We start from the raw sequence: 25,242 nt of genomic DNA on the forward strand, positions 1-25,242 counted from the left end.
TGATACAGGATTTGGATCGGTGATGACAAGGCGGTGTCTTTGTAAACTGCAGAGATGAGCAGGGACCGGTGGAGTGGGATGGGGTGGAAGGAGTGAGGGGAGGGTGTGTGGGGGTGTGTGCAGTATGTGCAGTATGTGGAAGGTAGTGACGGGGGACAAAAAGAGATAGGGTAGAGGTAGACGGGGGAGGTAGAAGTAGAGACAAGTTGGCAGGAAAGTTCGAGGGGTTGGCGGGGAGAAACTGGACTCGACCAACATTCTAGTCTGTCTTACAGACCTTGATACAAATATATATCAAATACAGCCCATGCAAGTCTATAATGTTTGGCAAGTCTAGATCACTACAGTATCTGAAAATGAAGAGTCACTGGGCTCCTTTTTATTATATTTTTTATTAAGATAACTGAACTGAGACTTGATGTTAGTCTACAAACATTCCAAAGCTGTGTGTTCATGCAATCCTGTAACACATGCTGCTTTTATTCCCGTTTCAATGCCATGCACTGAGACAACATCGCTATATGAAGTAGTCTTGCTGGTTTAAATTTCCAAACGTTCTATTCCACTGTTTGGATGGCCTTGTTTCCGTGTTGTGTTATACCACTGACAGCAATGTGAACACACTAACGCCATGATGCAAATGTTTCTTTGAAGCCTGCAAACCCGTGAAGATCCGGGGTAGAACAGGTCTTCAGCAACCCATGCTTGCCGTAAAAGGCGACTATGCTTGCCGTAAAAGGCGACTATGCTTGCCGTAAAAGGCGACTATGCTTGTCGTAAGAGGCGACTATGCTTGTCGTAAGAGGCGACTATGATTGCCGTAAAAGGCGACTATGCTTGCCGTAAAAGGCGACTATGCTTGCCGTAAAAAGCGACTATGCTTGCCGTAAGAGGCGACTATGCTTGCCGTAAAAGGCGACTGTGCTTGCCGTAAAAGGCGACTGTGCTTGTCGTTAAAGGCGACTATGCTTGCCGTAAAAGGCGACTATGCTTGCCGTAAAAGGCGACTATGCTTGCCGTAAAAGGCGACTGTGCTTGCCGTAAAAGGCGACTGTGCTTGCCGTAAAAGGCGACTATGCTTGCCGTAAAAGGCGACTATGCTTGCCGTAAAAGGCGACTATGCTTGCCGTAAAAGGCGACTAAGCTTGTCGGTTGGTTGTAAGAAGAGGGGGTAGGAGGGATTTTTTTTTTTCGGGAAGACGGATTGCTTGTAGGGGAGGGGTGGTTTTTAGGGAGGGGTTGGGGTTGGTTGTAGGGGGAGGGGACGGTTGCAGGGAGGGAGTGGGTTTAGTTACGTGTGTGTGTGTGTGTGGGGGGGGGGGGGGGGGGGGCTTTTTAGGTAGGGTGAGAGGTTGGCTGTAGGGCATGTAGGGAGAGGTACCATGATCCCCTCGTGATTAACTGTTAGAGGAAAGACTAAAGTGTTCCTACACACGTAAAGTAATGTTAATCTTCCTCTCGTTAACTGTTGACGGTAGCTGTTATTTGAAAGCTGTATTAATATTGGATAATGACTGTAAACCTCTTAATGGCAACCCTTTAAGCCTTTATATGTACTTGTTTACATCAATCTTGACTGCCGCTCAGCAAGCTCTTTCGCCGAATGCAACAGTTGGCATTTGCAGGCATGTGTATGCTTGTTTCATAAATGAGAGTTTTGACCCTTCTCATGACCCCCTTAAATGACCTGCTAAGCTGTCAGCTCATAAACAACTCATTGAAGACATTTGACCTTTACGTAAATAATCCCCGTCAACAACAATCGACAATAAACCTTTGATCTTTTCAACTTTGAATATCCCTTGGTCAGAAGTGACTTTCAGTGCAAAATGGGATGTTGTCCTGCTAATATTTATAACCCGCTCTGAACTCATGTAACGAATTTATCGTTAAAAGTTCCTAAGAATTATTTCTGTGAAATATTTGTGTAAATTTGATCTTGTGGCCGTCACAGGATGTCAACAATTTCAATTGTGACGTGACAAGGGTGTGACGTCATCAAATACTATGACGTCGATATGGGTTCTTGATTTCGGTTTAGGAAACGCATAACAATGGAAACAATGCTTACCGTAAGAGACGACTACCAGGATCGGGTGATCAGGCTCGCTGACATGGTTGATGTATGTCATTGTATCCCAATTGCGTGGATCGATGCTCATGATGTCAATCACTGGATTGTCTGGTCCAGACTTGATTATTTACAGACCGCCGTCAAATAGCTGGAATATTGCTAAGTGCGGCGTTAAACAACAAAAAAACAAACAATGTGCATGAGTTTTTAACATCAGTATGCTTCTTCGTTCGCATATGAGGCGTCACAGTACTATACATCTTCCCGAGGCAAGTGAGTTAACTGACTGTAAAAGTCCAGTTTCCACCCTTGCCGAACTAGGCTGGTATTATGGAGTTACATTTTGGCTTGACTAACGAGTCTTTGCATAGTCCAATCAAAATTGCGCTCCGAAATCAAAATCCGGTTCGTAAACTGTCATGCAGATTTAGGTCGATTGGATGATTTGCAAAGCATGTGAACCGCCAACTCGTTGTCAATAGATACTTTCTAAATCTTTTCATGTTTTTAATCAAGGTGCTCACGTGATTTGTGCACTTCGCGATGTAAGACGCGTTTTATGACAATATATAGATCTTGATTATAGATCAGATCGTCTTGACATTGTCGCCATTCGATCCCCATTGTCGCCATTCGATCCCGATTGTAGCCATCATCCGATCCCCATTGCAGCCACCCGATCCCCATTGTAGCCATGCGATACCCATTGTAGCCACCCGATCCCCATTGTAGCCACCCGATCCCTATTGTAGTCACCCGATCCCCATTGTAGCCACCCGATCCCTATTGTAGCCACCCGATCCCTATTGTAGCCACCCGATCCCCATTGTAGCCACCCGATACCCATTTAGCCGATCGATCACCATGGAAGCCACCCGATCCCCACTGTAGACACCCGATTCCACCTGTAGTCGCCCGATCCTCAATGTAATCGCCCGATCCCCATTGTAGCCATGCGATTCCGCCTGTAGTCGCCCGATCCTTAATATAATCGCCCGATCCCCTATGTAATCGCCATTCGATCCCCATTGTAGTCACTCGATCCCCATTGTAGTCACCCGATACCCATTTAGCCGATCGATCACCATGGTAGCCACCCGACCCCCAATGTGGAGACCCGATTCTACCTGTAGTCGCCCGATCCTCAATGTAATCGCCCGATACCCATTGTAGTCACCCGATACCCATTGTTTTTACCCGATCCCCATTGTTTTCAACCGATCCCCATTGTAGTCACCCGATACCCATTGTTTTCACCCGATACCCATTGTAGTTACCCGATCCCCATTGTAGCCACCCGATACCCATTGTAGCCACCGGATCTCCATTGTTTTCACCCGATACCCATTGTAGTCACCCGATACCCATTGTTTTCACCCGATACCCATTGTAGTAACCCGATCCCCATTGTAGCCACCCGATACCCATTGTAGCCACCGGATCTCCATTGTAGCCACCCGATACCCATTGTAGCCACCGGATCTCCATTGTAGCCACCCGATACCCATTGTAGTCACCCGATACCCATTGTAGCCACCCGATTCCCATTGTAGTCACCCGATACCCATTGTAGCCACCGGATCTCCATTGTAGCCACCCGATACCCATTGTAGCCACCTGATCCCCATTGTAGCCACCTGATACCCATTGTAGCTACCGGATCTCCATTGTAGTCACCCGATACCCATTGTAGCCACCGGATCTCCATTGTAGCCACCTGATACCCATTGTAGCCACCTGATACCCATTGTAGCTACCGGATCTCCATTGTAGCCACCTGATACCCATTGTAGCCACCGGATCTCTATTGTAGTCACCCGATCCCCATTGTAGTTGCAACTTGTTGGTAACTGGAATCCAGATCTCCATACCGACAAGTCCAGCGGTGTACCACGTGACAGTCTGGGACAAGGAGCAGAATGTGGGGGATGTGACCAATTCTGTCTCCCGCTCTTCAGCACAGCAAGGGTTAATACTCGTTCTGATGTGGGTTCAACATCCGCAGATGATTGATATTAAACCAGCTTGGGTGTGTTGTGCGAGCGTGGCCTGCACTGACTGCCACGCACTGATTACGCCAATGAATCGGGAACATGATGTCAATGAGTTCGAAAAACCAATTAATTAGGTCACGCGGAAAAACCATCAGTGCGTGAACTTCATGAATGGATGTTCAAGACACAATGTAGAAATATAAGTCGTCCGTATAACATCAGCACAACAACATTCGTGTGTAAAGTAACTTGGGTCATACTTCATTCACGACCTTCTCAAATTGAGTGGATGAGTACAGGTTTATGCCGCTTGTAAATATGTATTCCAGCGGGTTCACCAAGAATGGGCTTTTCAGATTGTTCCCGTTTGAGGAATCGAAACGAGTGACGAGCGATCGCTTTAACCTCAATGCTACCCGTTTGCCAACAAGGAATGTTTGGTGAAATATTTCCCGTAGGTCTGTTGTCAAAACAGTTTTCAGTTTTGGGTGATATGACAGCCACACTGTGCGTATCATTCAGTGAGATTTCTACAAATGAGGATCGGTTGACGAGTGTCTGACAATAGATAGTATTCAAAGAACTGGAAAGAGAATTCAAGGCACTAACAAGTAACTGCATACTTCCCGTGGTCTAGTGGTAGAGCGTCCGCCCGGAGAGCGGATAGTCGGAAGTTCGATCCCTGGCTGCGTCATTCCAAAAGACGTTAAAAGGTACTGAGGTACCATACCGCAGTTTAACATGTATACTCCACTAAGACAAAGTATACCGACTCCGAGCCGACCAGTCCTTTCATTTAGCCCTTAATGCCGAGCGCCAGACAGGGTTACAACAAGTACCATCTTTTAACGTCTTTTGGTATGACGCGGCCGGGGATCGAACCCCGGACTTTCCGCTCTCCGGGCGGACGCTCTACCACTGGACTATGGAGGTGGTCTAAAATATAACAGACAATACAATAGGTCAAAGAGGTGGCAGCAGCGATGAGTATGAGGTCCTATAATCAATGTTAGTGCTCTCACAAATGTCACTTTCGAATGTTTGGCAGGACCTACTGTTCCTGAATCCAGAAAAGTACTGGAATCTGGTAAGAATCCCATCTGCAACAAAGCAAGTAGATAAGTCAGGTCGAATAAGGCATCGAATCGCCCTCATGTCGCGCGAAACTGTCCTGTCCCGAAACTTGTCGAACGATCAAGCCTGTCACATTCTTGTTTGCGAACAACCAGGGGTGGATAACTCATATCGCTTGCTGTCGCCAACAAGCCTCTGCATTTTACAACCACTTCAGTCACTTGCTGCCACTGACAATAACTACAAGTATATTCACAACCGTTTCTACTGCAACAGATATTTCTTTAATCCGAACGGAAGAGATAACTGGTGAAATCGTTCGCATAAACACATGTCCGGATTAACGAGTCATTGATCACAAGTGATGTCAGGTTGTGTGTTATTTACAACATTTTCGTGGGAAAGTTTGGTGCCTGGATTAAAAGGGGTTTGCTGTATATTTTACGATTTTGCGATTTAATTTGAACTCTCATTAAAGTAGCTGAAATTAACCGAGTTGGTAAGACTATATTACGAACATAAATACGGCTTCGCCCTGTCCATTTCTGGATCAAACCTCAAACACTTAGTAATGTATGACCGTACGCGGCGGACCACGTCATCAACAGTGGAGGCGGGTTGCCTAGTGGTAACACCGAATACCTGTGTTTGATTTCCCACAATGGTACAAAGCCCATAATTCCTTCCATTATTGCCACATGTTTCTGCTTTAGCTTTAATCACACTATAAATCTTGAGATGTCTCCTCTTCACTGCCAATATATATCTTATAGTTGTGAGGCAAACACTATCCTGCGTACTAATGTATCTGCGCAAGCGCGGGGCGGGACGGGACGGGACAACGTCTCTTCTTTCCCGTATCCAGATGCTAACAATCAAAAGAATTTGATCACATCTAAACACGTTTTGCCTTGTTATTTTACACACTTCTTGAGGTCAGTACAGACAATCTGGGAGCAGAATTTACAGATTAAGGGAGTGTAAGGAGCAAGTTAGTTTCTGTGTCCCCCGCCGTGATATTTCTGGAATACTGCTAGAAATGGCGTAAAACCATACTCACTCACATCATCAACAGAAGGGCGTGTTTCAGCTCAGTGCATCACATGTCCATTACACTAGGAGTGCACGTGTTTGTCTCAGGTCATTTCGTCCACCGTCACACGCCAGTAACTTCCTTCTGAAAAGTAACCATGCACGGACGACACACTGTTTTACTTTGATTCATTTCGAAATGTTCAATGATATTAATGAATTATGTATTCTTTATTGGTCAGTACATGTGAAGATCCGGGGTAGAATAGGTCTTCAGCAACACATGCTTGCCGTAAACGGCGACTATGCTTGTCGTAAAAGGCGACTAACGGGATCGGGTGGTCATGCTCGCTGACTTGGTTGATGCATGTCATCGATCCCAATTGCGTGGATCGATGCTCATAATGTCAATCCCTGGATTTACAGACCGCCGTCATATAGCTGGAATATTGCTGAGTGCGACGTTAAACAACCAACCAACCAACCAACTTTATTGGTGGGAAAAATAAATTAGTAATTATTAAATACTCAATTTTAATAAACTTATCACATAGTGGTTATATATATATATACATACGTATGACAAATCAATCAAAACTTTGTATGAATAATTCACAACACCTGACACACAACCGAGAGATGGTCCTGTAGATCCGCGCAACGTGACGTGAAGTGAAACCTTTTCTCGATGCCCCGGCGTAATACATAAAGATTGTAAAACATGGCATAAAACGCCACCGCCTCACTCACTCCCTCCCTGTGTGTTGACAGAATGGTTGACAGACAGACTGCCGGATGCACCAACAAGGCCGTGCTGGCCAAGTACATGGAGTTAGAGCAGCCAGATGACCTGGTGCAGGCCGAGTACCTCTGGATCGACGGGACAGGAGAGGGCATCAGGACCAAGTGCAGGACACTCCCATCCGAGCCCAAGGACCCTCAAGGTAGGCGTGCAAACACACGTGCAACACACGTGCAACACACGTGCAACATACAGTACAATACACTTGCTGTCCATACCATACACATACATGATGTTCATGATCGCATCACTGGATTGTCTGGTCCAGACTCGATTATTTACAGACCGCCAGAGCTACAGATAAGCAGGGTATTTGCGTAAAATATCCCCCCCAAATATTCTAAACCCAATTACTTTCAATTAACTTGCGTACAGAAACGCATGCATTTAATGAAAAACTCAAATGTATAAAAACAGCACCCGTAAATACCGAATGAAGCTTTTTCAGCATGCGTACAAAGGAGCTAATTTCCGAAACACAATTACGTGATAATTTACTTTCCGAGTCAAGCCTATATATTTGAACAGTTATAAAAAAAATCTAAAAAATAATTTCATTTTTTTGAGATCTTAAAATGTTCACTCTTTTGGGGAAAAACACAACAGAGTAATGATTAGATGAAGGGAAAATATTGGTTACCCAGTGAAAAATGTAATAACCAAATTAAAATAGAAACCCCAGAGTAAAAACTCAATTGCTCAAAAAGTTATCTGGAGCTCTGTCAGACTGCCAGTCATATGGCAGGAATATTGCTGAGTGCGGCGTTTAACAACAAACAAACAAACATATAAATATTTTTATTTAGTATTTAGTATTTAGTATTTATACATTGTAGACTGTCCAATCTGGAACTACGATGGTTCCAGCACCTATCAGGCCGAGGGCTCGAACTCAGACATGTATGTGAAGCCAGTGGCGTTGTTCAGAGACCCCTTCCGCGGCGGCAAGAACAAGCTGGTGCTGTGTGACGTCTACAAGTACAACATGCAGCCTGCAGGTACGTCATCCGTCGTCAAGAACGTGGGACTAGCCCAGTGGTGGAAGTGTTAGCTCTTTACGCCTCCGACCCGGGTTTGATTCTCCATATTTGTACACTGCGTGAAACCCTTTTGTCTCCCACCATGATATATCGCTGGAGTATTGCTCTCGTGGTACTTGTCTACCCAAACTGTACGTAGCACATGGCAAGTGTAGCGTCATTGATGGATAGCGTTGGTAGGAATTTTAAGGTTAAGCATTAACAAGAATGTTCAAGCAGATTACGTACACTCAACTTACGTTTGATACGTTTTGTAAATTAGTCACGAAGAGTGGGCCTGGTTGTCCTGAAGTCAAAGGCGCCGCAATTCGTTGTGCAGAGTTGCCTCCCTTTGGCACGCCAGAAACCTATGATCGTGGGCAAACGTGCATCACTTCGGGATTTACCCCCACATCATGCTGACACGCCGTGATGTAATTGGGATACTGTTGCAGCATTACTTACAAATACTGTTAAACCCAACTCACTCACAAATGCCATGTAGTCAATTTATATACTCAAGTTTGTTATCTGGGTGGACACGTGGTTCGCCCGTGACCCGGATTCGAGTTCCACATCATGGGTCAGTTTGTAACGCTGACCGTTTCTCACTCATGATTATGCGACCGCCTCCGTGGTCTAGTGGTAGAGCGTCCGCCGGTTCGATTCCCGGCCGCGTCATACCAAAAGACGTAAAAGATGGTACTTGTTGTTACCCTGTCTGGCGCTCGGCATTAAGGGGCTAAAACAAGGACTGGTCGGGTCGGAATCAGTATACTGTGTCTGAGTGGGATATTCATGTTTAACTGCGGCGTGGTATCTCAGTGAGCTAGCACTATAAATCGGCAATAATCCGGACTAGTACAAGCAGCCACACAAACACACAAACGTGCATGCACGTCGCTATATAAGTGCAATAATCTTGGACGCGACGTTAAACCCCATTTCACCTCACCTCACCTCACCTCATGGTTATGCTGGCCAAAACACAGGGCTGATGTTACAAATAGGACAAACGTGATGTGCTGCATTCTATAACGCGAAAACTTCTACTAGTTGGATTTCTTGGTGGTTGCCTACATTAAGTGAGTTGCTTTTAGAGCTGCTTTGAACAGTATTCCAGTCATATCACGGCGTTTCGGCTGAAAGTAGCCCGAAGTGATGAAGGTGTGAGACGTTAACGACTTCGACGAAACCCACCGAATGGTGCTGTCAAACCAAGAAACATATTCGGGACGAAACGGGATTCGAACCAACCATCATAGGTTTCGGGCGTGCCAAGAATCAAAGGCTGCGAACAACAGTTGACGGGTATCTGATAGCACAATCCTAAAGTTATGGCGTTTGACAGCTTGATGTGGGGAAAAAGCCAAATTGATGCAGGTCGTACCAGTTTGGAGAAACCAAGATCATAGAGGAGAATTATCAGGGTCAATCTGGGATTCGAACTCGAATGGACCTCGCCTTGAACCACTGCGACATATGTAAAAACATATTCATTGATTTCGCGATACCTTGTGACAGAGGGGGTATTCTAGTCTGTCATGCAGACCCTGAAACAAATATATACAATACAGCCCATGCAAGTCTATGATATTTGTCAAGTCTAGATTACTGCAGTATCAGGTATGAAGAAGAGACTCTCTGTGATCCTTATTATATTACATAACTATAATTTAACAACTGTTTTTATCAGTAAACTATGTTCATTTCAGAGACTAGATGTTAGTCCGGGGGAGTTCTGGTACTCGGAGATTCTGGATACCAGCTCGTGCTGGCCTAGCTGTTTATACAACATCTATGTTAATAGCGCCTGTAACAACATGGGGCAGGTTGTGAACTCACGTGGCAATTGAAACGTGGTTTGTATAACACGGCTTAATCGCAGCAATCTGGGTAATGGTCATGACCATTATTAACATCGAAAGTCAAGGTCGTTGAAACCGGTTTGGCCTTTTGTGATACTCATATAAAAGATGTGAGATACACTCCTATGTGAATACTTAACCACAATTATATAGATGGATAGAATTTGTAATCAAATAAAAATAAACAATATCGGTTTTGAAACATTTAGTGCAATCAACACGAATTTCACTACTGACCCACTTTTACAAATATGGAAACGTCGTAGAACAAACCAGATGACGACACTATTGAACGTGACGTCACCTTTCCTATCCCTGTGACGTCACCTAACAACGGGTGTGATAATGACCCGTCGTCAAGCAATTTGAGGGCATTATCCATTTTAGCTGTAATACGTAATAGTCAGCTCACAGAGAGCTGAGAGTAGGTCAGATCTACTCCAATAACAATGGCTGCATGGAATCCATCTCTCTCAGTGGTTGAAAATGTTTATCATGGAGGGTCATAGCAGGGTACGATTTCATTCTGTTTTACCACCTGCACCAGGTGCAACCAGGTACATTAATCAGGTTGCACAACCAAAATACTGGCTGCACCTGTTTATCATAAATTGAAACACTGTATTTTCAATTATTTTGAATACTAAATAAACTCATAGAGAACATAAACTTGAGAATGTGCTCCAGTATATTTTAGGTAAATCTGTATATGGCTTTTCACATCATAAAATCCATGACAACCTCAAAAAAGAGTTTCAAAGTGTGTTTGATTTGATTGTAACCTCATAAGTGACTGTTCTAGTGGTAGTTGTGAAGAATTAGTTCTGCAAGTTCACCGCATTCAGACCTCCTGTGTATTTCACTAATTTCATAAACTTTTGTTTCCTGGATTTTAAAAGATTTGCAGCCAATTCTAAAAGAAATTTCTACTTTTATCAAATATAACTGCTGTGGTGGAAATGTTACCTGCCCTGGGTGCATCCTGACAATAACAGTTACCTGCACTAACAATGTTTTACCTGCACTGGTGCAGCTTGGAAATCGATCCCTGCAGGGTCACAACGTTCTGCGTAAAAAATTCAAAAATACTTGACAGCATAGGTCCCCATGTTACCGGTAGGGCAGGACATGCTTACCCTTTTCGTGAACACCTTGTGTCGTCACTGAATTTCAGTTATCCATTTGTACAATTTTCACCACCATCTTGCATGGTACGCCCACCGAAATCTTTTTGATAATCGAGAGTGATTATTCTCTGGCGTTGACGTTTTGAATTTTTGAATTTTTGTCGTCGAGTATGTCCCAATTCCTTGTCACCCACTTGGGACTCCGGGATCGACTGTGCTGAACACCCCTATCCTGGTCTGAGAGTCGATGGGATTATCAGTATCATCTTCCCGAGGCAAGGGAGTTAAGTGACTATGAAAGTCCAGTTTCCACCCTTGCCGAACTAGGCTGGAATGATGGAGTTACATTTTGGCTGGACTGACGAGTTTATGCATTGTCCAATTTAAATCGCGTGACGAAATCGACATCCTGTTCGTGAAGCCCAGTGCAGATTTCGGTCGATTGCAGGTTTTGCAAAGCATGTGTACCGCCAACTCGGCATCAACAGATATATTCAAAATCTTTTCATGTTTTTAATCAAGGTGCTCACTTGATTTGATGCACTTCGCGATGTAAGACCCGTTTTATTACAATACAGGTTTTGATTATCAATCAGATTGTTTTGATTGGGCGCCGTCATTTGTTTAAGCAAATGCATTTGATATGAGAGGTGAAATTTGATTGGTCAAAAGGAGGGTCCTAGAAGGGACATAACTCGTAATGGCCACTGGTGGCACTACGATCGAGCCCAGAAATTCCAGTTTAGTTCGGCAGGGGTGGAAACTGGACTTAATGTCAGTTAACTCCCTTGCCTCGGGAAGGTGTGTGTGTGCGCGTGTACGTGTGCGTGTGCGTGTGCGTGTGCGTGCGCACGTCGCTTTATCCCCTTGATGCCGAGCTCATGACAGGGTAACAAGTACCATCTTTTGGTATCAAGCGACAAGGAGATCGAACCACCGACCTTTTTCTCTCCGGTCAACTCGTACTATATTTTTGCGTATTTATGTATGACGCGGCCAGGGAATCGAACCTCCGACGTTCCGCTCCCCGGGCAGACCCTTTATCCACTTGGCTACGGGGGTCTTTTCACCTTATGAATATGAGCTGCAATTATCGATTCGTTACTGCAGAGAAGTAAAGAGAGCAGTGTTGAAAAACATGTTGCCCTATCTATGTCTACCTATAGGCATCCTATCAGTGCCCGCTACATCATGTCGGTCTAGAATGCACTCTATGGCCACAGGTCAAGGAAACATGCGAGTGATGACGAATTGTACCCAACATCAGCACGATTGTGATCGTGTGAAAAAACGAAACTAAAACTCCCAAATGTTGCATATCTAATAGTCATAAAGGCGCTATCGACTAAATTGCCAAGTGTCGCTTAAATAGCTGCAGGTCTTGGGTTACAGAGTGCATGTGCTGTCGTCCATGGTGGTCGCGGTGTGGCGGACATAGACCAGAACGTAACCACATCAGCTCATGGCTAGAATACATCCTAAACACACGTTAATATGTTAATATCAATTCGGGCTTTCCTCCCACATTAAGCTGACACGCCGCGATATAACTGGAATATTGTTAAAAGCGGCGTTAAACCCAACTCACTCACTCACTAATATGTACAGATGAAGTATGTGTGTGAGATCAGGGTTGAATACCCGGACTATAATGTTAATGTGGTTATAATACATACATGGGTTGTCCAGGTTTTGCTAGGTTTCAGTTTATTGACTCCAGAGTTATAGTGACGTTGAGTTGTAAATAATGGCCTGCGTCGTGTTAATGTTTAAATTGTTGCCCCATCTGGTCACATTGTTGCCAATATCTGGTCACTTTGTTGCCCACATCTGGTCACATTGTTGGCCATATCTGGTCACTTTGTGGCGTATTTCTGGTCACATTGTTGCCCACATCTGGTCACTTTGTTGCGTATTTCTGGTCACTTTGTTGCCCACATGTGGTCACTTTGTTGCGTATTTCTGGTCACATTGTTGCCCACATCTGGTCACTTTGTTGCGTATTTCTGGTCACTTTGTTGCGTATTTCTGGTCACTTTGTTGCCCACATCTGGTCACTTTGTTGCGTATTTCTGGTCACATTGTTGCCCACATCTGGTCACATCGTTGCCCACATGTGGTCACTTTGTTGCGTATTTCTGGTCACATTGTTGCCAATATCTGGTCACTTTGTTGGCCATATCTGGTCACATTGTTGCCCAATATGGTCACATTGTTGCCCACCTCTGGTCACATTGCAGCCCACCTTTGGTCACATTGTTGCCCACCTCTGGACACAATGTTGCGCATAACAACCTCAGAATTCCAACCATTTCTCCCTCAGAAACAAACCGTCGTCACTCCTGCCTTGCTGTGATGGAGCGGGCGAAGGATTCGATCCCATGGTTTGGCATTGAACAGGAATACACGCTGCTGGACACAGATGGTCATCCGTTTGGCTGGCCGAAGAACGGGTTCCCCGGCCCTCAGGGTAGGTGTCAGAACATCAACCAGTACTTCATTACTGGTGGGAATGGGTCACTGGTACCTCATTACTGGATAGAATGGGTAATCGGCACCTTATCACTGGTAGAATTGGTCATCGGTAAATTATTACTTGGTAGAATGGGCCCTCAGCACCTTATTTCTGGTAGAATGGGTCATCGGTAAATTATTACTTGGTAGAATGGGCCCTCAGCACCTCATTTCTGGTAGAATGATCCTTAAGTGCCGCATTATTGTTAGATAAAAGGGATTTGGTATCTTAATTGGGGGTATTGGTAGGATTTTCACTGAAACCATCTCAGCTGTCTGGCCAAGTGTGACATCGCATCGATGGCTATTATACATACTCCGGCTAGTGAGATACTTAAAACTAAAATATCGAACTGCAACCATTTCTAATGACAGATTCCGATTGTATGCAAGAGCGATGATGTGGTAAAGTTCAAACATGTGTACCAGGTTATGCTAATCACTCCCTGTTGTGTACATACCTGTCTTAACAGTGTTACACGATGTCATGCAGGTCCCTACTACTGCGGCGTGGGCTGCGACAAGGTGTACGGCCGCGACATCGTCGAGGCTCACTACAGGGCGTGTCTGTATGCGGGGATCGACATTGCAGGCTGTAACGCCGAGGTCATGCCAGCTCAGGTATAAAGGACACTATTGGTGTAGACAAAGACAAAATAAAGCCAAATTATTTCATTTTCCCGAGGCACAGGAGTTAACCGACAGTAAAAGTCCAGTTTCCACCCTTGCCGAACATAGTCAAATCAAAATCGCGTTTGCTTCAGGAAGATGATCAATTGGATTTCGATCACTGTTCCTCGGAAATGAAAATATATTGATAAAAAGAGACCTCAAAAGAAATGTCGGGTAAAAGAAAAGAAACGAATGACTAGGGGACCAGCATGTCCAAGCCCTTTCCCTATTGAACTGATTTGCAATTTACTTAACACTGGAATACTGGACAGGAAGAATGTTTTTCATTTTATTCCACATTTGTGACTGGTGTATTAACCTGGTGTATTTACCTGGTGTATTAACCAGGTGTGTTAACCAGGCGTGTTAACCAGGTGTGTTAACCTGGCGTGTTAACCAGGCGCGTTAACCAGGCGCGTTAACCAGGCGCGTTAACCAGGTGTGTTAACCAGGCGTGTTAACCAGGTGTGTTAACCAGGTGTGTTAACCAGGTGTAATTCGCCTTGGGGCTTTTCCAACTCTAAGCCCTTCTCATTCAGTTATGTCAATCCTCTCGCACCAATTGTTCCATCAGCCGTACGTCATGTTCCATATTGGACACCAGGGGGTTGCAAGGGAAGTGTCGTTGAAGTTGCCCGGAATGCAGCCGTATACGCACGTACACAACGGCGAGGAGAGCAAATGTGCATTGACTAAAAAAATCACTGTTTGTTCATCGGAACAGGAAGCCCATAATGGATTAATTGCAATCTTATATTGGCTCAACTACATGATGGATATAATATATATTGGTAATATGCAGTAATGCAAGGTTTATTATAACATAAGATTGTGCATTACAACTTTGGTTTTACGTCGCTTTTCGAAATTTATCACTCACTCACTCACTATTACTAAGGATATATCCAGGGTATGAAACTCCCAAAAAATTCAGCCAGACCACAGGACTGGCTAGCTGAAATATTTGCCAGCCCTGACCAAAACCTGCCTGCCCACTATAATCATATGTTTATCAGGATAAGCTAACGGGGTTTCTTTTTGGTTACATTTTAACATTCATCTTTACGTGTGAATTAATGCTTATCATCGGGAAATATTTAGAATATTTTCACATGTGAAATATAACCCGACCGTCGGGCAGGGGGATTTGAAAATCTGGCAGCCCGAGTTGAAATCAACCCGTCTCGGACGGTCGGGCAGGCAGGTATTTCGAACACTGATATATCTATGGTATATTGTTAATATCCTATTTCAGCCTTGAAACATCACACAGATATTCCCCCAATGGCAATAAATATATCCTCCCTGGCCACAAAACCTGCACTGGTACAACGATAAAGTGCACTGTGTTTTAGAAGTCATTCGCAGCCTTAATATCTGAATTTAAGTATGGCTGCTACGACAGCCTTATTGAAAATACCTACTTTGATAGTTATTTGTTTATGAGTCTGTTTAGATTAATCATTACAGCAGTTGTGGGTTGGAACGTATGGCGCGTTCTGCATAGATGGATGGTTAACGATTTACTTCATTTTTCGACCCGTGTAGATCCGGGGTAGAATAGATCTTCACGGGATCGGGTGGTCAGGCTCGCTGACTTGGTTGATGCGTGTCATCGAATCCCAATTGCGTGGATCGATGTTCATGTCAATCACTGGATTGGCTGGTCCAGACTCGATTATTTAAACACCGCCGTCATATAGCTGGAATATTGCTAGTGCGGCGTAAAATAACAAACAAAACCTCATTTTTCACATTTTAAATGTGATATATCATCTTGTAAATATAGATGTAAATTGCAAAGCCTCACATGACTGGAATGCATGAACACTTGAATGAATCGTTTGACAACACGAAGAAAACAGTCGGCTTCATATCAGCTGCACCCTGTGCACGGTATGGGCTGGTGACTCTTGTAACTTGGCGACACGCATGTCTTCAGGCATTTGTAGCTCAATAGACATACTGGTGTTACAGCCGCGGGGGGTCTGATTACATCCCTTCAATTGTTTGATGTTTGATGTTTGATGTTTGAAATGTATAAACCCCTGAACCCAAGCAAATATGTTAACAAAATAGGCCATACAAACCAATCTTCCACTGTTGTGTCAATGAGATTTGTTAGATGCTGTACTGGCTGTGACAGAAGAGTTGGTCCGTTTAGTGTGCCCTGTCTACGGTTTTATGTCGAATAGTATCATGGGGCACCATCAACCTTGTCTCATACTAGATTGGACCCGTGAAGATTCCGGGATAGAATAGGTCTTCAGCAACCCATGCTTGTCGTAAAAGGCGACTAACGGGATCGGGTGGTCAGACTCGCTGACTTGGTTGATGCATGTTATCGATCCCAATTGCGTGGATCGATGCTCATGATATTAATCACTGGATTATCTGGTCCAGACTCGATTATTTACAGACCGCCGTCATATAGCTGGAATATTGCTGGATGCGGCGTTAAACAACAAACCAACCAACCAACCAACCAACCAACCAACCAACCAATCAATCAATCATACCAGATTGTGTAAGATCGTAATTAATCCAGTGGAGGCTTACTGTTCCAATGACCAAACAGTTTTTTTTAGTCAATGTAAATTTCTCATCGCCGTCGTGTCCCTGCAAATACGGCAACATTGCGACCAACGTCAACGACACTTCCCTTGCAACCCTCCTGGTGTCTAATATAGAACATGACGTACACGTTCAGAGCTAACCTAGCTGATAGAACACTTGGTGCACTCCGCCATCTTGTATTAGGTCTCACGAGACCTCGTTACGTACTATTCACAAACAGTTGTGCGCTATAACTAAGTCATGTTGTGCTTGACCATATTTCAGTGGGAGTTTCAAGTGGGGCCAACTGAAGGCATAAAGATGGGCGACCATCTGTGGGTGGCCAGGTACCTCCTGCACAGAGTGGCGGAAGATTTTGGAATCGTTGTGACCTTTGACCCTAAGCCAATGAGCGGCGACTGGAACGGCGCAGGCGCTCACACCAACTACAGCACGAAGGCGATGAGAGAAGACGGAGGCATTCTGTGAGTTCACTTAGAGTGTGGTAGACGTTGATGCACACTGAACACTGCACACTGAACACTGCACACATTAGTCTGTAAACATTAATGTAGACGGCAAAACGGAAACGGTAAACGTTCTTGAAGACGGATAACGTTGTAGATGGTAGAGGTTGGTGCATATTGTAAACGTTGTTGTACACGTTGATGGAGACAGTAAACGGAATTTGTTAACGTTGACTGTTACCTTCATGAAGACGGTTAACGTAATGTAGGCAGTAGACCTTTATGTAGACTGTTAACGTGGCTGACGGTAAGGAATTGGTTAAGACGTCGAAGTAAATTCAAATACTATTGTATCTTTCAGGGCTATCGAGGATGCCATTGACAAACTTTCCAAGAAACATGTCCGCCACATAAAGGCGTATGACCCAAAGGAAGGCAAGGACAACGAGAGACGTCTCACGGGACACCACGAGACTTCATCCATCCACGACTTTTCGGCAGGTGTCGCCAACCGCGGAGCTAGTATCCGTATTCCCCGCCAGGTGGCGGAAGACAAAAAGGGCTACCTTGAAGACAGACGCCCTTCATCCAACTGCGACCCTTACAGCGTGACAGAGGTCATCGTCAAGACAACAGTGTTAAACGAGTGATGTGATGGACGTTGTTATGGATACGTGACAGCGCGTTTCATCGACTATTCCTTTTCTTAAATAGAAGTAGTTCTTTAATTTCACTGAACATATTAAGGCGGTTGAAGGCGTGGTTATGGAACGAAGGTGTTAGGAGACATGGTCGCGTTCCTATAGCCTTGCGATAATATACTGGTCGTGGGTTCGAATCCAAACTTCACCGAGATTATCATCATTTTGAGCTCTCCTGATACTTAACTTAAAGATGGCACGCCTGGAAATAGCTGAAGTACTGTTCAATGCTGCTTGACGCCAATCTCTTGAAGTGCATTGGGTTATTCATGGTGTATAGCATCACTGTTAGATTAACATCTGTATTTGCTTCGTTGATAATAGGGGCGGTCGGGTAGCCCAGTGGTTAAAGCGTTCGCTCGTCACGCCGAAGACCCGGGTTCGATTCCCGAAATGGGTCCAATGTGTGAAGCCCATTTCTGGTGTCCCCCGCCGTGATATTGCTGGAATATTGCTAAAAGCGGCGTAAAACCATACTCACTCACTCACTCGTTGATAATAATTCATATTTAAACATAAACATTACACTGCTTCCTGTATATCGATCTGTCCTTGAAAATGAGCGATACATTGGTCCTTCATATCACTGAAACAACTCGCATACCGCACATACCAACATTTTTCACGCATCATTTTAATACAATAGAAAAAAATCACATTATTATTTTAAAAGCATGTACCATGTGACCAGCAAATATCTTTGACCTTAAGGTGACCTTGAACTGTCAATCACCAAGTCTTTGACCTCATGAACCGAGACCAAAATAGATGAAGGCTTCAACTGTCATGCTCTTGATCTCATAGGTCCTTGATCTCACAGTACCAAACTTCGGAAATAACTCCCACATTTAAACCGTCATATAACTGTAATACGAACCAAAGCGACGTTAAACGCAACCCCACTCACTCACTTACTTACAAGCCCAAAGCATTAAACACCTGGCCTTGCACTTGTTCTCGGTGACCTCTCCTAGATTTCATGTTGCTGTAGATATCGTAGTCATGTACGTTAATATACGTCATAACCTGGTTAATATGTTATATCTATGCAAGTCGAACGAGCGTTTTGGTCAAACACCCAAACTGAAATCTTTTTTAACATGATGTACATAAGGTGTTGTTATGTAATGAAAGATTTATGTTCCCAACAGGGGACGAAACTGAATGTCTCGTTTTTGTAGACTAATATATCTGTCCTCATATTTTTAATCACTTTATGTGATGTGTATGCTATAACAATATGTATACTTTTTTAACACAGTGAACCATACCAGTCGTATTAAACTTGAACCTATTGCACACGCCTTGTCATTTATGGTTACGCCTTATTGGGGATTCTGGATCCGAACCTGTTCTTATCGTTGGTGTTTGTCTGGCCCAAACTAGGGTCATTATTTACAGGCCGCCGTCATACTAGAAAACAAACGGAGAAAATGAAACACTGCTTCTATACAGTTTAATATGGAAGCGTATTCGTACCACAGTCTAAAAAAGTAACATCTGCGTAGAGGATATATTCATCAAGGTAGAGGATAATAGCATCAACGTAGAGGATATAAACATCTACGTAGATGATATTAACATCAACGTAGAGGATATAAACATCTACGTAGAGGATATTAGCATCAACGTAGAGGATATTAGCATCAACGTAGAGGATATAAACATCAACGTAGAGGATATAAACATCAACGTAGAGGATATTAACATCAACGTAGAGGATATTAACATCTACGTAGAGGATATAAACATCTACGTAGAGGATATAAACATCAACGTAGGGGATATTAACATCAACGTAGGGGATATTTACATCAACGTAGGGGACATTACCATCAACGTAGGGGACATTACCATCAACGTAGGGGATTGCTGAAATCAGCGTCTACGCACACTGGGTATGCTGCAAACAGGAATGGCACAAAACGAAGTTGCCAGTCATTTAAATAATCATCGAAACGCAATATCATCTCTTATACGTATCTGGATACGTTGTCTACAGCAGGGCAACAACCATTTTCGGTTGGTGAATCTCCGGAAACGATACCGAATTGCTACGTTAACAGCTCGGACAATACTTGGGTTGAGACTAATTAGTTACAGAAGCGTACGCAGCCGGTTTAGGGAGAAAAACATTCGGTCCCGACAAACTGCCGTTTCCACCAATTTGCTTCCACGTCACTGTCAGGCACGCCAAGCTTGGTGTCAATCTGATTTGGTTGGTTGGTTGGTTTGTTGTTTAACGCCGCATCCAGCAATATTCCAGCTATATGACGGCGGTCTGTAAAATTATATATATAATCGAGTATGGACCAGACAATCCAGTGATTAATATCATGAGCATCGATCCACGTCATTGGGATCGATGACATGCATCAACCAAGTCAGCGAGCCTCACCACCCGATCCCGTTAGTCGCCTTTTACGACAAGCCTAGTCACCTTTTACGGCAAGCATGGGTTTCTGAAGACCTATTCTACCCCGGAATCTTCACGGGTCGTGTAGATCTGAGGTTCTGAAGACTATACTGGGACAGTATACTGTTCACAGACGAGTCCAGGTTTAATCTGGACAGACCGCCCCCGTTGTCTTATGGTAGAGCGTCTGCCAGGAGAGCGCAGGATCAGAGATTCAAACCCGGCCACGTCATGCCAAAAGATGGCACTTGTTGGTACCCTGTCTGGCGCTCGGCAGTTTGGGGTTTAAACAAGGACTGGTCTGCTATACTGGTCAGAATACAGTGTTTGAGTGGGATATTCATGTTAAACTGCGGCATGGTATCTCAGTGGGCTAGCACAATACAATCGGCATTTGTCCGGACTGCTACATGCACGCACGCACGCACGCACATGCACGCACGCACATGCACGCACACACGTCGCTATGTAAGTGCAATAATCTTGGAAGCGACGTTAAACCACATTTCACCTCACCTCACCTTTTGAGCTGGAGTCAAGTAAGACTGCGTATTCACAAGCTTATTAAAACAGTCGCTGTGAAATGTGAGGATCTTGTCGGATTATGATTCAGCGATTCACTTCCATCCGCAACCACAACTGACATAAACAGTTCACGTTCATGGAAGGTCAGACAGGTGGTGGTATTGTTCATCAGGGCGGACGCTCTACCAACAGACCACGGAGGCGGTCCAGATCAAAAGGATTCTTTCAAAAAAGAATCTACACGTAATTGAAGAGGACGTATGTTCTCTCACTTGTACATAGTCAAACTTCATGTCAGCAACGCTTCTATGCACATATGATATGTTCTCATTCACCGTGGCACGCCCCACAATCGGTAAAGAAGCGATATGTATATATAAAGAGGTAATGAGTGAGTGAGTGAGTTGGGTTTAACGCCGCTTTTAACATTATTCCAGTTATATCGCGGCGTGTCAGCTTAATGTGGGAGGAAAGCCCGAAGTGATGCAGGTCTCAGACGTTTACCACTTCGGTGAAACCCACGAGCACGGGTATGGTGCTGATAAACCTAGAAACATAATCGGGGCGAACCGGGATTCGAACCCACAATCATAGGTTTCTGGCGTGCCCAAGGGACGCAACTCTGCACAGCGAATCGCGGCGCCTTAGACGACTGGGCCACCCGTGCCCCTATAAAGAGGTAATGAGAACTAGGACATCGGGGAATTGTGTCATCATTTATTTACAGTCATTTAGATTTATACAACTTCGAGAAGGCTAAAAACACATTGGCCCTCTTTGCCCCGGTGACATGCGTTAATGAAGGGCAATATACGGGTCTTTGGGGTACATTGGTCTTAATAACATAATTAATATTATGACAAATTATTACATATATTTGTTTTGTTTTGTTTGTTGTTTAACGCTGCACTCAGCAATATTCCAGCTATATGAATGTGTGAAGCCCATTTCTGGTGTCCCCCGCCGTGATATTGCTGGAATATTGCTAAAAGCGGCGTAAAACCATACTCACTCACTCACTCACTCCAGCTATATGACGGCGGTCTGTATATAATCGAGTCTGGACCAGACAATCCAGTGATTGACATCATGAACATCGATACACGCAACTGGGATCGATGACATGCATCAACCAAGTCAGCGAGCCTGACGACCCGATACCGTTAGTCGCCTCTTACGACAAGCATAGTCGCCTTTTACAGCAAGCATGGGTTGCTGAAGACCTAGTCTACCCCTGATCTACGGGTTTTGTATAACACACACACACACACACGCACGCACGCACGCACGCACGCACGCACACACACACGCACGCACGGAAGCACACACACACACACCTTTGAGTCATAAATACAAAGTTATATTAAAAAACACATTAGTCAAACATAATTTGGCATAACAATATTAAATATGTTATTCAGGCCAATTTACCCCAAATCAACTTTTTCTCGTCGCTATATGGCCGATGCGACGTGACATTTTAACTCACTCACTCACTGCATACCATAGTGACCTTTATTTACGTGGATTGTTGTTGCATTCTTTGTTGATTTACCTCCATCTTCCGTATTTCTCCATATACTGATTATGTTCTGTGGATTCCTGTACTTCTGGGCACCGAGGTTTTCATACATTGAACTTAGTAGTAGTGTTACATTATCCTCGTGTGGTCACAGAGGTGGATATTCAACATGCATGGCCCTTTCGTAACTGGTCCCCCTGAAGATTCCAGGTCAGTACACGTCCCCACTGCGACATGCTTTAACAGCCAGATAATGTGGATGGGGTGGTTACAATGTGCCCTGGTTCTGTGACAGCGTTCCTTAACGTGTGTGGTTGTTCGTGTTGTCAGCCGCAAGGTGCCCGTCTCCCGATTATGACAATGTCGCTGTCATGTCTGGAGTATAGCTGGCCATGTCGTTAAACAGCATTCACTTATTCGTCTTGGCTGGTCACGCTTCACGCGCTGAAATTGATCAAACAAAAGCCAAAAGCATGCTAATCAATCTGCCCGTGATATGTTGGCTAATCAATCTGCCCGTGATATGTTGGCTAATCAATCTGCCTGTGATATGTTGGCTAATCAACCTGCCCATGATATGTTGGCTAATCAATCTGCCCGTGATATGTTGGCTAATCAATCTGCCCGTGATATGTTGGTTAATCAACCTGCCCTTGATATGTTGGCTAATCAACCTGCCCATGATATGTTGGCTAATCAATCTGCCCGTGATATGTTGGCTGATCAATCTGCCCGTGATATGTTGGCTAATCAATCTGCCTGTGATATGTTGGCTAATCAATCTGCCTGTGATATGTTGGCTAATCAATCTGCCTGTGATATGTTGGCTAATCAATCTGCCTGTGATATGTTGGCTAATCAACCTGCCTGTGATATGTTGGCTAATCAATCTGCCTGTGATATGTTGGCTAATCAACCTGCCTGTGATATGTTGGCTAGTCAATCTGCCTGTGATATGTTGGCTAATTAATCTGCCCTTGATATGTTGGCTAATTAATCTGCCTGTGATATGTTGGCTAATCAACCTGCCTGTGATATGTTGGCTAGTCAATCTGCCCGTGATATGCTGGCTATTTAATCTGCCCTTGATATGTTGGCTGACCTGCTAATCAATCTGCTCGTGATATGTTGGCTAATCAACCTGCCCGTGATATGTTGGCTAATCAACCTGCCTGTGATATGTTGGCTAGTCAATCTGCCTGTGATATGTTGGCTAATCAATCTGCCTGTGATATGTTGGCTAATCAATCTGCCTGTGATATGTTGGATAATCAATCTGCCCATGATATGTTGGCTCATCAATCTGCCCGTGATATGTTGGCCAATCAACCTGCCTGTGATATGCTGGCCAATCAACCTGCCTGTGATATTATCATTTGCAGAAGCCCTCGGTCTTTTTAATGGAAGTTAATGGAAGGCCTCAGCTTCATAAATGAAAATGCCCTGGAAAATAGCGTTACCCTTATAGTAGACTCGTCCAAAAATGAAACAGATGAAAAACATATGCAATAGCTTGAATGGACTGAGCAAGATGTGATGAATCGTCTCATTGCGCTTGGCTTAGCTTAATGTATTATTATATCAAAACACGAGATCATCAACAGCATTGCAGGCTATAACGAAGGCAATTACCAGTGTTTCCCATGAGTCAGCCAACCCATCCAAGTCATAAAATTCAACCCATACCGCTTCACTCAATAGATTTGCAAAGTTCGCATTTTTATGTAGTCATGGTACAATGGCGATAACCTTGCTGTGTTTTCATGGTAGAGCTGGGTTATCTCTGCGCGGTCTCTTCTAGATTCAGGGAAGCGTGGAAGGTCTGCATGTATCCTATAGCTCCACGCTGAACACGATTACCGTTTAGAAACCAGCTGGTAGTAATAAATACGAAAATGTATCAACTCACTGTTCGGGAGTTTGATTAAAATTTGGATTGCAAAATGAACAAAGAATTTCAATATGTGTACTCTGTACCGTAGTTAAGCCGGCATCTAGCAAGGAAGCCACCTCATAGAAATGTATGACGGGTTCAGGATTGTATCCACACTCCGTCGCAGTGGTGTCTCAACATAACACCACTGCAACAGGCTAATTTGCATATCACGTGATCGGACTTTTCTCTTGTTTGAAAACAAACGCGCTTTTTCAGAAATCAGTATAGAGCGGACTAATGCAAGTATTTGGTATATGCTCTACATATTGTTTTGCATAATTATATAGATATGCTACCAAAGCCGCGACAGTGAGTTGCATGACAATATATATTTATACATCAAAGTGACCGTATCGCTAGCTCTCCGTAGGGCTTTGATGACAGCACGTGGAGCCGTACAACCAATGTAAACAAAGGATAACTACGCAAAAGCAAGTAGATTATCACGTTTTAGGAGACTTGTGAAAGCTTGTCAAAAATGAAACGGATGAACAACATATGCAATACCTTGAATGGACTGTGAAAGATGTGACGAATCGTCACATGGCGCTGGTCTGTGGCAGAGGTACTATGCTGGCTGGCTGGCTGCCGCAAGGAACTCTGAGTAGGAGAGTGGATTGTATCTTCAAATTAATGTGTTTAAACTAAGAATGCGTAATGAATAGAATATCTCACAAACAACTAAAGGGGAATTCCCCACGACTCGACCGTGGCGTGCAACAACATCGTCCACAACGAAGGCGACGAAGATCATGACAGGGGGCCGACCTCCTCCGTGGCCTAGTGGATAGAGTATCTGCCCTGGGGGCAGAACATCGGTGGTTCGATCCCCGGCCGCGTCATACCAAAAGACGTGGAGCCCAATGTCTTGGTATGCAAACTTCCGTTTGCCGTCAACGACGACCACGATCTTTGCCACCGAATTATGATGGCGCTATATCCG

The 25,242-nt window shown here is 44.2% G+C and overlaps 1 protein-coding gene across 1 annotated transcript in view; it reads left to right on the forward strand.

The window, feature by feature from the left end:
- LOC124142470 (glutamine synthetase-like) overlaps nucleotides 1-19,197 on the forward strand; it is a 34,339-nt gene extending 15,142 nt beyond the window's left edge. The window contains exons 2-7 of the mRNA XM_046510955.2: nucleotides 6,946-7,118; nucleotides 7,813-7,974; nucleotides 13,314-13,460; nucleotides 13,998-14,125; nucleotides 17,018-17,217; nucleotides 17,561-19,197. Coding sequence (XP_046366911.1) covers nucleotides 6,947-7,118; nucleotides 7,813-7,974; nucleotides 13,314-13,460; nucleotides 13,998-14,125; nucleotides 17,018-17,217; nucleotides 17,561-17,849 — 1,098 coding nt within the window. The 5' untranslated portion in view covers nucleotide 6,946 and the 3' untranslated portion in view covers nucleotides 17,850-19,197. The remainder of the gene's footprint in view (nucleotides 1-6,945; nucleotides 7,119-7,812; nucleotides 7,975-13,313; nucleotides 13,461-13,997; nucleotides 14,126-17,017; nucleotides 17,218-17,560) is intronic.
- Nucleotides 19,198-25,242: the final 6,045 nt, after the last annotated feature.

This window comes from Haliotis rufescens, unplaced genomic scaffold (assembly GCF_023055435.1).
Source record: "Haliotis rufescens isolate VD_foot unplaced genomic scaffold, xgHalRufe1.0.p SCAF_8, whole genome shotgun sequence".
In the NCBI taxonomy this organism is placed as follows: Eukaryota; Metazoa; Mollusca; class Gastropoda; order Lepetellida; family Haliotidae; genus Haliotis; species Haliotis rufescens.